Source organism: Microcaecilia unicolor, chromosome 1, assembly GCF_901765095.1.
Source record: "Microcaecilia unicolor chromosome 1, aMicUni1.1, whole genome shotgun sequence".
NCBI classification, from domain to species: Eukaryota; Metazoa; Chordata; class Amphibia; order Gymnophiona; family Siphonopidae; genus Microcaecilia; species Microcaecilia unicolor.
In genome coordinates, this window is record NC_044031.1 from 12386601 (window position 1) to 12401040 (window position 14440).

At 50.4% G+C, this 14440-nt stretch overlaps 1 protein-coding gene across 1 annotated transcript in view; it reads left to right on the forward strand.

The window, feature by feature from the left end:
• Nucleotides 1–14440, forward strand: part of LOC115461309 — a 170838-nt gene that overhangs the window by 13462 nt on the left and 142936 nt on the right. Inside the window, exon 2 of the mRNA XM_030191425.1 lies at nucleotides 7035–7155. Coding sequence (XP_030047285.1) covers nucleotides 7035–7155 — 121 coding nt within the window. The remainder of the gene's footprint in view (nucleotides 1–7034; nucleotides 7156–14440) is intronic.

A 14440-nucleotide genomic window follows, 5' to 3' on the forward strand; every position in this document is an offset into this window, starting at 1 on the left:
AGACCCCCATGCTGGTAGCAGTGAGCCATCGAGTGGGTCTCCGCCTGCCTCGAGGACTCCTGCTGTGCAGGCCCACCGGGAATGTCCTTCTTCGGATCCTGGCCCGAGGAGTCGTTTGGATTCGACGTCCTCCTCGTCGGCACCGGGCGGTACCGGTACCAAGCTTCAAGCGAAGGCTAAGAAGCATCAACTTCGGTCACCGTCCTGACACGGTGCTGAGAGCTCCGGGGCGCCGAAGGACTCGGCACCCGAGAAACGCCGATGCCGGAGGGACCGCTCACCCTCGATTCAGGAGGTGTCGGTGCGCTCATCTCCAGACAGCCCGGTACTGCCTCCGCGCTCCAGACAGGTTCTCACATCTTCTCCTGTACCAGTGCCCTTGCCTTTCTCTACAGCCACTCTTAACAAGAGCTTCCGAGCCATTCTCCCAGAGATTCTGGGAGACCTGTTACGCTCATCTCCGGTACCGTCGGTGCTTACGCCGCTGGTGCCGTCGAGGGAGGCGGCAGTTGACTCATCGCCCGTGGTGCGGTCTCCGACCGGGGATGAGTGCCACCCAGGCAGATTCTCCGCCGTCATCGATGGAGGGCGCTTCATCGCCTCCGGCGTGGGAGTCTTCCTCTCGACGACATCGCGGTGGATATCGATCCTCAGAGTCGAGACGGGCTAGGCTTCAGACAGAAGTTCATGAACTTATGTCCGATTCCGCAGAGGAGGACTCGTGGGAAGCAGAGGCGGATGACAGGTACTTCTCGGAGGAGGAGTCTTGTGGCTTGCCCTCTGATCCTACTCCTTCGTCCCAGAGGAAACTTTCCCCCCGGAGAGTCTTTCCTTCTCATCTTTTGTTCGGGAAATGTCTACGGCCATTCCCTTCCCGGTGGAGACTGTGGATGAGCCCAGGGCTGAGATGTTCGAGGTCCTGGACTATCCATCCCCTCCTAAGGAATCGTCCACTGTTCCTCTGCATAACATCCTCAAACAGATGTTGTTAGAGAACTGGACGCATCCACTAACTAATCCCCACATTCCCAAGAAGATTGAGTCCCAGTACCGAATCCACGAGGATCCAGAGTTGATGAAGACTCATAGTAACATAACATAGTAGATGTCGGCAGAAAAAGACCTGCATGGTCCATCCAGTCTGCCCAAGACAAACTCATATGTGTATACCTTACCTTGAATTTGTACCTGTCCTTTTCAGGGCACAGACCATATAAGTCTTCCTAGCAGTATTTCCCGCCTCCCAACCACCAGTCCCGCCTCCCATCACCGGCTCTGGCACAGACCGTATAAGTCTGCCCTCCCCTATCCTCGCCTCCCAACCACCACCCCCTCTTCCCCCCACCTGCTCCGCCACCCAATTTCAGTTGCCTCATGACTCTGGAGTGGTGGATTTGGCCCTTAAGAAGGCAAAGAGTTATAGGGATTACGCTTCGGCGCCCCCGGGGTGTGAATCTAGAACTATGGATTCTTTTGGGAGGAAGGCCTACCATTCTGCTACGCTCTTGTCCAAAATTCACCATATCTACACGAGCATCCACTTGCGGAATAATGTGAGGCAGTTGGCGGACTTGGTTGACAAGCTCCCGTTGGAGCAGGCCAAGCCGTTTCAGAAGGTGGTCAGGCAGCTGAAGGTGTGTCGTAAATTCCTCTCCAGGGCTGCCGCTCAAGGTATAGTGATACGCAGACTCTCATGGCTGTGTGCCACTGACTTAGACGGTAGAGTCTTCCAGTATCATCTCTATGCTGATGATACCCAGCTATATCTGTCCACACCAGACATCACTGCAGAGACCCAGGCAAAGGTATCAGCCTGCCTATCCGACATTGCTGCCTGGATGTCCAACCGCCACCTGAAACTGAACATGTCCAAGACCGAGCTCATCGTCTTTCCACCAAAACCCACGTCTTCTCTTCCTCCACTTTCTATCTCAGTTGATAACACCCTCATCCTTCCCGTCTCATCTGCCCGCAACCTCGGAGTCATCTTTGACTCCTCCCTCTCCTTCTCTGCGCATATCCAGCAGACTGCCAAGACCTGCCGCTTCTTCCTCTAACATCAGCAAAATTCGCCCTTTCCTCTCTGAACACACCACCCGAACTCTCGTCCATGCTCTCATTACCTCTCGCCTTGACTACTGCAACTTACTCCTCACTGGCCTCCCTCTTAGCCATCTATCCCCCCTTCAATCTGTCCAGAACTCTGCGGCACGTCTCATATTCCGCCAAAACCGATTTACTCATATCACCCCTCTCCTCAGGTCACTTCACTGGCTTCCAATCAGATACCGCATTCAATTCAAGCTTCTCCTTCTTACCTACAAATGCATTCAGTCTGCTGTCCCTCACTACCTCTCCTCCATCATCTCCCCCTATGTTCCCGCCCGTAACCTCCGTTCACAGGACAAATCCCTCCTCTCTGTACCCTTCTCCAACACCGCCAACTCCAGGCTCCGCTCATTCTGCCTCGCCTCACCCTATGCTTGGAACAACCTTCCTGAGCCCTTACGCCAAGCCCTCTCCCTGCCCATCTTCAAGTCTTTGCTTAAAACCCACCTCTTCAATGCTGCATTCGGCACCTAACTCTTACCGTTCACTAAATCCAGACTGCACCAACTTGACCGCCCCTATCGGACTATCTGTTCACTTGTAAGCTCCTTGAGCAGGGACTGTCCCTCTATGTTAAATTGTACAGCGCTGCGTAACCCTAGTAGCGCTTTAGAAATGTTAAGTAGTAGTAGTAGAGTCCAAAAACATGTCACGGATGCTCCTTGCCGGGGGGATAACATTTTTGGCAAGAAAGTCGAAAAGGTGGTAGATCAGCTCCACCAGTGGAATACCGCTTACGACAAACTCTCCCACCGGGCGCCTTCAGCATCTACCTCAGCTGGTAGACGTTTTTTCGGGGGTAGGAGGACTGCTCCCTATGCTTATAATAAACGCAGGTACAATCCACCTTCCCGACAGCCTGCCCAGGCTAAGTCCCAGCGCGCTCGTTCACGTCAACAGCATGCGCCTCCTCAGGCCCCTGCGGCTCCCCAGCAAAAGCAAGGGACGGGCTTTTGACTGGCTCCAGCAGAGTATAGCTGAGATAAAAGTATCTGTGCCGGACGATCTGCCGGTTGGAGGGAGGTTAAAGTTTTTTCACCAAAGGTGGCCTCTTGTAACCTCCGATTGGTGGGTTCTTCAAATAGTCCGGCTGGGATACTCCCTCAATTTGATATCAAAACCTCCAAATTGCCCACCAGGAGCTCAATCTTTCAGCTTCCAGCACAAGCAGGTACTTGCAGAGGAACTCTTCGCCCTTCTCAGCGCCAATGCGGTTGAGCCCGTGCCACCGGGGCAAGAAGGGCTGGGATTCTATTCCAGGTACTTCCTTGTGGAAAAGAAAACAGGGGGGATGCGTCCCATCCTAGACCTAAGGGCCTTGAACAAATATCTGGTCCGAGAAAAGTTCAGGATGCTTTCCCTGGGCACCCTTCTTCCCATGATTCAGGAAAACGATTGGCTATGCTCTCTGGACTTAAAGGACGCCTACACTCACATCCTGATATTGCCAGCTCACAGGCAGTATCTGCGATTCCATCTGGGAACACGGCACTTCAGTATTGTGTGCTACCCTTTGGTCTCGCCTCTGCACCCAGAGTGTTCACGAAATGCCTGGCTGTAGTAGCGGCATCTCTTCGCAGACTGGGAGTGCATGTGTTCCCTTATCTCGATGATTGGTTGGTGAAGAACACCTCCGAGGCAGGAGCTTTACAGTCAATGCAGACGACTATTCGACTCCTGGAGCTACTGGGGTTTGTGATAAATTATCCAAAGTCCCACCTTCTTCCAGTTCAAAGATTGGAATTCATAGGAGCTCTGCTGGACTCTCGGATGGCTCGTGCCTACCTTCCCGAGCCGAGAGCCAACAATCTTTTGGCTCTCGTCTCTTGGGTGGAGGCCTCTCAGCAGATCACAGCTCGGCAGGTGTTGAGATTGCTCGGCCACATGGCCTCCACAGTTCATGTGACTCCCATGGCCCGTCTTCACATGAGATCAGCTCAATGGACCCTAGCTTCCCAGTGGTTTCAGGCCACGGGGGATCTAGAAGATGTTATCCTACTGTCCACATATTTTCTCAAATCCCTGCATTGGTGGACAATTCGATCCAATTTGACCCTGGGACGTCCATTCCAAATTTCTCAGCCACAAAAAGTGCTGACGACGGATGCATCTCTCCTGGGTTGGGGAGCTCATGTCGATGGGCTTCACACTCAAGGGAGTTGGTCCCCCCAGGAAACCGGTTTGCAGATCAACCTCCTGGAGTTACGAGCGGTCTGGAACGCTCTAAAGGCTTTCAAGAATCTGTTGTTTAATCAAGTTATTCAAATTCAGACAGACAATCAGGTTGCCATGTATTATATCAACAAGCAGGGGGGCACCGGATCTCGCCCTCTGTGTCAGGAGGCCGTCAGGATGTGGCTTTGGGCTCGCCGGAACGGCATGTTTCTTTAAGCCACCTATCTGGCAGGCATAAACAACAGTCTGGCCGACAGATTGAGCAGGATCATGCAACCTCACGAGTGGTCTCTCAACTCGAGAGTCGTACACAAGATCTTTCAAGCGTGGGGCACCCCCTTGATCGATCTTTTTGCCACTCAGATCAATCACAAGGTCCCTCAGTTCTGTTCCAGACTGCAGGCCCATGGCAGACTAGCGTCGGATGCCTTTCTCCTACATTGGGGGGAGGGCCTCCTGTACGCGTATCCTCCCATACCTTTGCTGAAACTCAAGCAAGACCGCGGAACCATGATTCTGATTGCTCCTTTCTGGCCGCGTCAGATCTGGTTCCCTCTTCTTCTGGAGTTGTCCTCCAAAGAACCGTGGAGATTGGACTGTTTTCCAACCCTCATCACTCAGAACAAGGGGGCGCTTCTGCATCCCAACCTCCAGTCCCTGGCTCTCATGGCTTGGATGTTGAGTGCGTAGGTTTTGCCTCTTTGGGTCTCTCGGAGGGTGTCTCCAGAGTCTTGCTTGCTTCCAGGAAAGATTCCACTAAGAAGAGTTACTTCTTTCTATGGAGGAGGTTTACCATCTGGTGTGACAGCAAGGCCTTAGATCCTTGCTCTTGTCCTACACAGACCCTGCTTGAATACCTTCTACATTTATCCGAGTCTGGTCTCAAGACCAACTCTGTAAGGGTTCATCTTAGTGCTATCAGTGCTTATCATTACCGTGTAGAGGGTAAGCCGATTTCTGGACAGCCTTTAGTTGTTTGCTTCATGAGAGGTTTGCTTTTGTCAAAGCCCCCCATCAAACCTCCTACTGTGTCATGGGATCTCAATGTTGTTCTCACCTCCTTTTGAGCCATTGGATTCCTGGCATCTGAAGTACTTGACCTGGAAGGTCATTTTCTTGGTGGCAGTAACTTCAGCACGCAGAGTCAGTGAGCTTCAAGCCCTAGTAGCTCATGCTCCTTATACCAAATTTCATCATAACAGAGTAGTCCTCCGCACTCACCCTAAATTTTTGCCAAAGGTGGTGTCGGAGTTCCATCTGAACCAGTCAATTGTCTTGCCAACATTCTTTCCCAAGCCTCATACCCGCCCTGCTGAGCGTCAATTGCACACATTGGATTGCAAGAGAGCATTGGCCTTCTTTCTGGAGCGGACAAGCCCCCACAGACAGTCCGCCCAATTGTTTGTTTCTTTTGATCCCAACAAGAGGGGTGTGGCTGTTGGGAAACGCACCATATCTAATTGGTTAGCAGATTGCATTTCCTTCACTTATGCCCAGGCTGGGTTGACTCTTGAGGGTCATGTCACGGCTCACAATGTTAGAGCCATGGCTGCGTCAGTGGCCCACTTGAAGTCAGCCACTATTGAAGAGATATGCAAGGCTGCGACGTGGTCTTCTGTCCACACATTCACATCTCACTACTGCCTTCAGCAGGACACCCGACGTGACAGTCGGTTTGGGCAGTCAGTGTTACAGAACCTGTTTGGAGTTTAGAATCCAACTCCTCCCCCCTAGGCCCATTTTTATTCTGTTCCAGGCTGCACTCTCTGTTAGTTGTTTGTAGTTAGGTCAATCTCAGTTATGTCCTTGCCGTTGTGAGGCCCAATTGACCATGTTTTGTTATTTTGAGTGAGCCTGGGGGCTAGGGATACCCCATCAGTGAGAACAAGCAGCCTGCTTGTCCTCAGAGAAAACGAAAGCTACATACCTGTAGAAGGTATTCTCCGAGGACAGCAGGCTGATTGTTCTCACAATCCAGCCCACCTCCCCTTCAGAGTTGTGTCTTCCCTTACCTTAGCTATGTACTGGACTGACGAGCACGCTCGCGATCGGGCAGGAAGACGGCCACGCATGCGCGGTGCGCACGGAAGCGCGAGACTAGCAAACTTTTGTTGGTAGGGAATATTTTCCGGTCCTGGGCTGCCGCTGGACGTCACCCAGTCGTGAGAACAATCAGCCTGCTGTCCTCGGAGCATACCTTCTACAGGTATGTAGCTTTCGCTTTACTTTTTATTGAAAATCATACTTCTTCTCCACTGTTTGAAAAGAGCCTATCTTCCCCACTCTCTCCTTTTTTTCCCTTTACTTGTTTCGTGGGGATCTAGTGCACCTCCACACTCTGTGTGGTATCTTTTGTATTCAGCTTTGTGACGTCATGCCGTCTCCTGTTCTTTCTCCAACCTTAGCTACACTGACCCACCAGCCTCTTTATCTCCCAGCTGTTCAGTTGTTGCTGCCTCCTCCTTCCAACTGCTACATCAGTCAACATGAGAGATTTCCAGTGTAAGGGCCAGGAAATCTGTTCAAAATATTGGAGATTTAAGAGGACAGAACTTGTACTATATACTTCATACTATAATGTACTGGAGCTCTGATCTTACTGACAGAGGTCATATAACAAAGTCTGTTACAGAAACATAGTAATATAGTAGATGATGGCAGATAAAGACCTGCACGGTCCATCCAGTCTACCCAACAAGATAAACATTATAATGAAACTGTGACTGACGGTGTCTTGTCTGTTGTTCCAGGACTTGTTCAAGGGTGTTTCTGCTTATTTCTTGGAAGCGGACTGGGACATTCTGGAAGAATGGCAGAAGGAGCTGTATGAGAAGGTCATCAAGGAGGTTCATGACATCCTCATCTCACGAGGTAAATGTGTCTTTTTTTATCATCTACTATACAGGCACATTAATGGAATGGGTGCTGTTATTTTATCAGAGCTGGGCACCTGAAATTGAGACCTGGCTTCTGGTGCAAAAGATAAAATGTTTACCTTAAACTGGAGGCTTCATACAAGACCAGCTGCAGTCTGTCTCCCTTTTCCTTACAACAAATTCTTACCCTTCTTGCTGAGAACTACAACTTCTGTGTAAAGGGCCTGTCAGCTGCTAACTAGTTAATTACACTGTACAATGTGTAACACCTTCAGATGGTAACCAGATATCACAGAGAAGCTTGACACCTGCAGTGTGTGTAATCCTGTCCCTTGCCCCTGGGGAGGGGAAAACACTTCAGCCCTTGAGGCTGGAATATGAGAGACAATCAGTAAAGCGAAGATACTTACCTGTAGCAGGTATTCTTCAAGGACAGCAGGCTGATTGTTCTCACATGTGGGTCGACGTCTGTGTCAGCCCAGGAATCGGCATTTTGCAAGCAAAATATTAAAAAATTTTGCCAGAGTCTTTTGGTGCACGCTCATCGCACATGCGCAGACTGATTTCCTGCTTGTCACATGAGCGCGTTCCCTCAGTAAAATCAAAAAGCATAAAAAGAAACAAATAACTCCAAAGGGGAGGTGGGCGGGTTTGTGAGAACAATCAGCCTGCTGTCCTCGGAGAATACCTGCTACAGGTAAGTATCTTCGCTTTCTCCGGGGACAAGCAAGCTGCTTGTTCTCACATGTGGGATATCCCTAGCAAACAGGCTCACTCAAAACAACGAACATTGGTCAATTGGGCCTCGCAACGGCGAGGACATAACTTAGATTGACCTAGGAGTGGCCTAGTGGTTAGGGTGGTGGACTTTGGTCCTGGGGAACTGAGGAACTGAGTTCAATTCCCACTTCAGGCACAGGCAGCTCCTTGTGACTCTGGGCAAGTCACTTAACCCTCCATTGCCCGCATTGAGCCTGCCATGAGTGGGAAAGCGCGGGGTACAAATGTAACAAAAAACAAAACAAAACTAACTGATAGTGCAGCCTGGAACAGAACAAAAATAGGTCTAGGGAGGTGGAGTTGGATTTTAGACCCTGAACAGATTCTGCAGCACTGACTGCCCAAACCGACTGTCGCATCGGGTATCCTGCTGAAGGCATAGTGAGATATGAATGTGTGGACTGATGACCACATTGCAGCCTTGCAAATCTCTTCAATGGAGGCTGACTAAGTGAGCCAGCGATGCAGCCATGGCTCTAACATTATGAGCCGTGACATGGCCCTCTAGAGTCAGCCCAGCTTGGGCATAAGTGAAGGAAATGCCATCTGCTAACCAATTCGAGATTGTGCGTTTTCCGATGGCGACTCCCCTCCTGTTGGGATCGAAAGAAACAAACAACTGGGCGGACTGTCTGAAGGGCTTTGTCCGCTCCACATAAAAGGCCAATGCTCTCTTGCAGTCCAAGGTATGCAAACTGCTTTCACTAGGCCGGGTATGAGGACGGGGAAAGAATGTTGGCAAGACTGTTTTGTATATTTTTGGGATCTTGCGGGGTATTTGTGACCTGGATTGGCCACTGTTGGAAACAGGATGCTGGACTCAATGGACCTTTGGTCTTTCCCAGTATGGCAATACTTATGTACTTATGGTTCAAATGGAACTCTGACACCACTTTTGGCAGGTACTTAGGGTGCGGAGGACTACTCTGTTGTGATGAAATTTGATATAAGGTGCATGTACTACCAAGGCCTGAAGCTCACTGACCCTATGAGCTGAAGTAACAGCCACCAAGAAAATGACCTTCCAGGTCAAGTACTTCAGATGGCAAGTACTCAGTGACTCAAAAGGAGCTTTCATCAGCTGAATGAGAATGACATTGAGATCCCATGACACTGGTGGAGATTTGAAAGGGGGCTTTGACAAAAGCAAACCTTTCATGAAGCAAACAACTAAAGGCTGTCCAGAGATAGGCTTACCCTCTACACGGCGATGGTCTTGAGACCAGAATCTGACAAGTGTAGAAGGTATTCAAGCAGGGTCCGTGTAGGACAAGAAAGAGGATCTAGGGCCTTGCTGTCACACCAAACGGCAAACCTCCTCCATTTGAAAGAGACACCCTCTGAAAGACCCAAGGAGGCAAATTCTAAGCTCTCAACATCCAGGCCGTGAGAGCCAGACACTGGAGGTTAGGATGTAGAAGTGACCCCTCATTCTGAGTGATGAGGGTTGGAAAACACTCCAATCTCCACGGTTCTTCCGAGGACAATTCCAGAAGAAGAGGGAACCAAATCTGACGGGGCCAGAGGGGTGCAATCAGGATCATGGTTCCGCAGTCTTGCTTGAGTTTCAGCAAAGTCTTCCCTACTAAAGGTATAGGAGGATACGCATACAGAAAGCCTGTCCCCCAGTGTAGGAGAAAGGCACCTACCGCTAGTCTGCCGTGGGCCTGAAGCCTGGAACAGAACTGAGGGACCTTGTGATTGATCTGAGTGTGCTTGAGTTTCAGCAAAGTCTTCCCCACTAAAGGTATGGGAGGATACGCATACAGAATGCCTGTCCCCCAGTGTAGGAGAAAGGCACCTAACGCTAGTCTGTCATGGGCCTGAAGCCTGGAACAGAACTGAGGGACCTTGTGATTGATCTGAGTGGCAAAAAGATCCACTGAGGGGGTGCTCCACACTCGGAAGATCTTGTAGACTACGCCCATGTTCAGTGACCACTCATGAGGTTGCATAATCCTGCTCAATCTGTTGGCCAGACTGTTCTTTACGCCTGCCAGATAAGTGGCTTGGAGAAACATGCCGTGATGGCGAGCCCAAAGCCACATCTGGACGGCTTCCTGACACAGAGGACGAGATCCGGTGCCCCCTGCTTGTTGGTGTAAAACATGGCAACCTGATTGTCTGTCTGAATTAAGATTACTCGGTTGGACAGCCGATCTCTGAAAGCCTTTAGAGCGTTCCAGACCGCTCTTAATTCCAGGAGGTTGATCTGCAGACCGTTTTCCTGAAAGGACCAGGCTCCCTGAGTGTGGAGCCCATCTACATTAGCTCCTCACCCCAGGAGAGATGCATCCGTCGACAGCACTTTTCGTGGCTGAGGAACTTGGAATGGTTGCCCCATGGTCAAATTGGATCAAATCGTCCACCACTGAAGAGAATTCCGAAAGTCGGTGGATAGTTAGATTATATCCTCTAGATCCCCCTCAGCTTGAAACCACTGGGAAGCTAGGGTCCATTGAACTGATCTCATATGTAGACGTGCCATGGGTGTTACATGAACTGTGGAGGCCCTGTGCCCCAGAAGTCTCAACATCTGCCGAGCTGTGACCTGCTGAGACGCTCGAACCAGGGGCACCAGGGACAGAAAGTTGTCCGCCCTTGCCTTGGGGAGATCAGCTCGAGCTGTCTGAGTGTTCAGCAGAGCTCCAATGAATTCCAAATTTTGGACTGGTGTGAGATGGGACTTGGGATAATTTATGACGAACCCCAGTAGCTCCAGCACCTGAATATTCATTTGCATGGACTCCAGAGCACCTTCCTTCGAGGTGCTCTTCACCAGCCAATCGTCGAGATAAGGAAACACATGCATTCCCAATCTGCGTAGCGACGCTGTGACTACAGCTAGGCATTTTGTAAACACTCTGGGCGCAGACATCAGGCCAAAAGGCAGTACACAGTACTGAAAGTGCTGTGTTCCCAGCCAAAATCGAAGATACTTCCTGTGAGCTGGAAGTATCGAGATGTGTGTGTAAGCATCCTTTAAGTCCAGCGAGCATAGCCAATCGTTTTCCTGAATCATGGGAAGAAGGGTGCCTAGGGAAACCGTCCTGAACTTTTCTCGGATAAGAAATTTGTTCAGGGCTCTTAGGTCTAGGATGGGACGCATCCCCCCTGTTTTCTTTTGCACAAGGAAGTACCTGGAATTGAATCTCAGCCCTTCTTCCCCTGGTGGAACAGGTTCGACCTCTTGGGCCTGTAGAAGGGCGGAGAGTTCCTCTGCAAGCACCTGCTTGTGCTGGTAGCTGTTGGACTGAGCTCCCAGTGGGCAATTTGGAGGCTTGGATTCCAGATTGAGGGTGTATCCTAACCTGACAATTTGAAGAACCCACCAGTCAGAGGTTATAAGAGGCCACCTTTGGTGAAAAAAACATTAACCTCCCCCCAACTGTCAAGTCCGGTATGGACACGTTTACTGAGGCTACGCTGAACTAGAGCCAGTCAAAAGCCCGTCCCTTGCTTTTGCTGGGGAACTGTAGTGGTCTTAGGCGCACGCTGTTGACGAGAACGAGCACGCTGGGACTGAGCCTGGGCAGGCTGCCGAGAAGCAGAAGTGTAGCTACGCCTAGCATAGGAATAGGGAGCACTCCTCTTCCCTCCAAAAAAACCTCCTAGATGTGGCCTAGTGGTTAGAGTGGCGGACTTTGGTCCTGGGGAACTGGGTTCGATTCCCATTGCAGGCACGGGCAGCTCCTTGTGACTCTGGGCAAGTCACTTAACCCTCCATTGCCCCAGGTACAAATAAGTACCTGTATATAATATGTAAGCCGCATTGAACCTGCTATAACTACTACTACTACTACTTAGCATTTCTATAGCGCTGCCAGGGTTACGCAGCGCTGTACAAGTTTAAACACGGGGAGGGACAGTCCCTGCTCAAGAGAGCTTACAATCTAACGGTAATAGACTACGCAGTCAGTGTAGGTAACAGGAATGGGGAAGGTGGTTAGGCGCCAAAAGCAAGGGAGAAGAGATGGGCCTTGAGTAAGGACTTGAAGATGGGCAGGGAGGGCGCATGGCGTATGGGCTCAGGAAGTCTGTTCCAGGCATAAGGTGCTGCGAGGCAGAAGGGGCGGAGTCTGGAGTTAGCGGTGGTGGAGAAGGGTACAGATAGGAGTGATTTGTCCTGAGAGCGGAGGTTACGGGTGGGAACATATGGGGAGAGGAGGGTAGAGAGGTAATGGGGGGCAGCAGATTGAGTGCACTTGAAGGTCAATAGAAGAAGCTTGAACTGTATACGGTAGTGGATTGGGAGCCAGTGAAGCGACTTGAGGAGGGGGGTGATATGAGAGTATCGGTTCATGCGGTAGATAAGACGTGCGGCGGAATTTTGGACAGATTGAAGGGGGGATAGGTGGCTAAGCGGGAGGCCAGCGAGGAGAAGGTTGCAATAGTCAAGACGAGAGGTAACGAGTGAGTGGACGAGGGTGCGGGTGGTCTGTTCAGAGAGGAAGGGGCGAATTTTGCTAATATTATAGAGGAAGAAGCGACAGGTCTTAGCTGTCTGTTGGATATGGGCAGAGAAGGAGAGGGAGGAATCGAAGTGGGAAAGCGTGGGGTACAAATGTAACAAAAATAAAAAAAATAAAATAGATGAGGGGGTAGTAGCAGAAGACGCCCGGCGGGAGAGAGAATCCATAGCATCATTGTGTTTCTTGATCTGGTCAACTAGATCCTCTACTTTCTCACCAAGAAGGTTATTCCCCCAGCAAGGAACATCCGCTGCTGGACCGAATGATCCAGGTCAGGGACACGCAGCCATTAGAGTCTGCGCATCACTATACCTTGGGCAGCGATCCTGGATACTACATCAAAAGTGTTGAACGTACCCCTGGCCAAGAATTTTTGACACGCCTTCTGCTGCCTGACCACCTGGCGAAAAGGCTCGGCCTGCTCTGGAGGGAGTGCATCAACCAAGCTGGACAGTTGCCTCACCGAGTTCCGCAAGTGGACGCTCGTGAAGAGCTGGTATGTCTGGATCTTAGCAGCGAGCATAGCGGGCGCCTGGGGGCGCCGAGGTATAGTCCATAGAGCTCTTGGCTCTTTTGAGGGCGGAGTCCACCACCATGGAATTGTGAGGTAGCTGAGAACTCATCAATCCAGGTTCACCATGGATACGATATTGGGATTCAGCTTTTTTGCGGGATTAGATAGCGGGAACGACCAGTTTCGCATAAGGACTTCCTTCAGTACTTTATGCAAAGGAGCTGTTGCAGCCTCTCTAGGCGGAGAAGGATAATCCAGACCTCGAGCATCTCAGCCCTGGGTTCATCCTCCCTTCTTCGCCTTCGCTCGACGCCCGTCATCGAGACTCCTCAGTACCGATGAAGACGCGGAATCCTCACGCCTCCTTGGGGCCGGGTCTGATGAAGGTCGATCCCGGGGGGCCTTCCAAACAGGAGGCCTCGAGGCAGGTGGAGACCCACTCGATGCCTCACTGCTCCCAGCGCGAATTGGTCTTTCAGCAGCTATTACCTCTGCTCCCGATATCGATGCTTCCCTCCATGTCGATGTCGACACCGCTGACCTCAGTACCGATGTCGACATCGAAGGACCGGACCGAGCCCCAAAAAGCTTTTCTCGTTGGGCTTCTCGAGACGCTTGGGTCCATTTCTTCATACGAAGACACAGACTGCAAGCGGCTGGGCTGTGGTTGGGCCCAAGGCACTGGATACACCAGGTGTGGGTATCGGTACCTGAGATGGTCCGGTTGCACAGAGTACAACGTTTGAAGCTGCTGGGTGTCTTTGATGACATGGAACAAAAAATGGCTTCGGTGAAATCAAAAGACACGATTGTGCCTGATAAAAGAAAAAAGGGCACAAAAATAAGGGAATAACCCGACCACGCGGCCTAAAAACCGGCCGCGATGAAAATAAAGGAAACTTGAAAGGGGACAAAACTAAAAGTACACTACAGGACTTGTTTTTTTTTTTTTTAATGACAATAATAATATAATAAAGAAAAAATGAGGAGAAAAAAGTGAATATAATAAAGAAAAAATGAGGAGAAAAAAGTGAAACGTCGAAGACTCTTTCCTGGGCCTGAGAGGAGCGCAGAAAAAAAACCTACCACACCTCAACGCGGAGAAAAGAAAACTGAGGGAACGCGCTCATGCGATGGGCAGGAAATCAGTGCGCGATGCACGCGCCCCAGAAGATTCTGGCGAAACCTTTTTTTATATTTTGCTTGCAAAATGCCGATTCCTAGGCCGACGCGGACGTCGACCCACATGTGAGAACAAGCAGCCTGCTTGTCCTCAGAGAAAAATCTTTATTGGTATCTCACTAAGCCAATTCAAAATAATTGTTCTCTCTGGAGCAGGTTGTCACCCAGTAGCCAGACGCACAGACTGAATAACAAAGTGTGCTCAACACAACCTTTTCAGCTATCACATATATACTGTTGTAAGTTTCGTTTCTCCTAACTTATGGTCATATTTGGATTTTCCTGTTTCCTTCCATCACACAATATAGTAATATACAAAAATGGCAATTTCC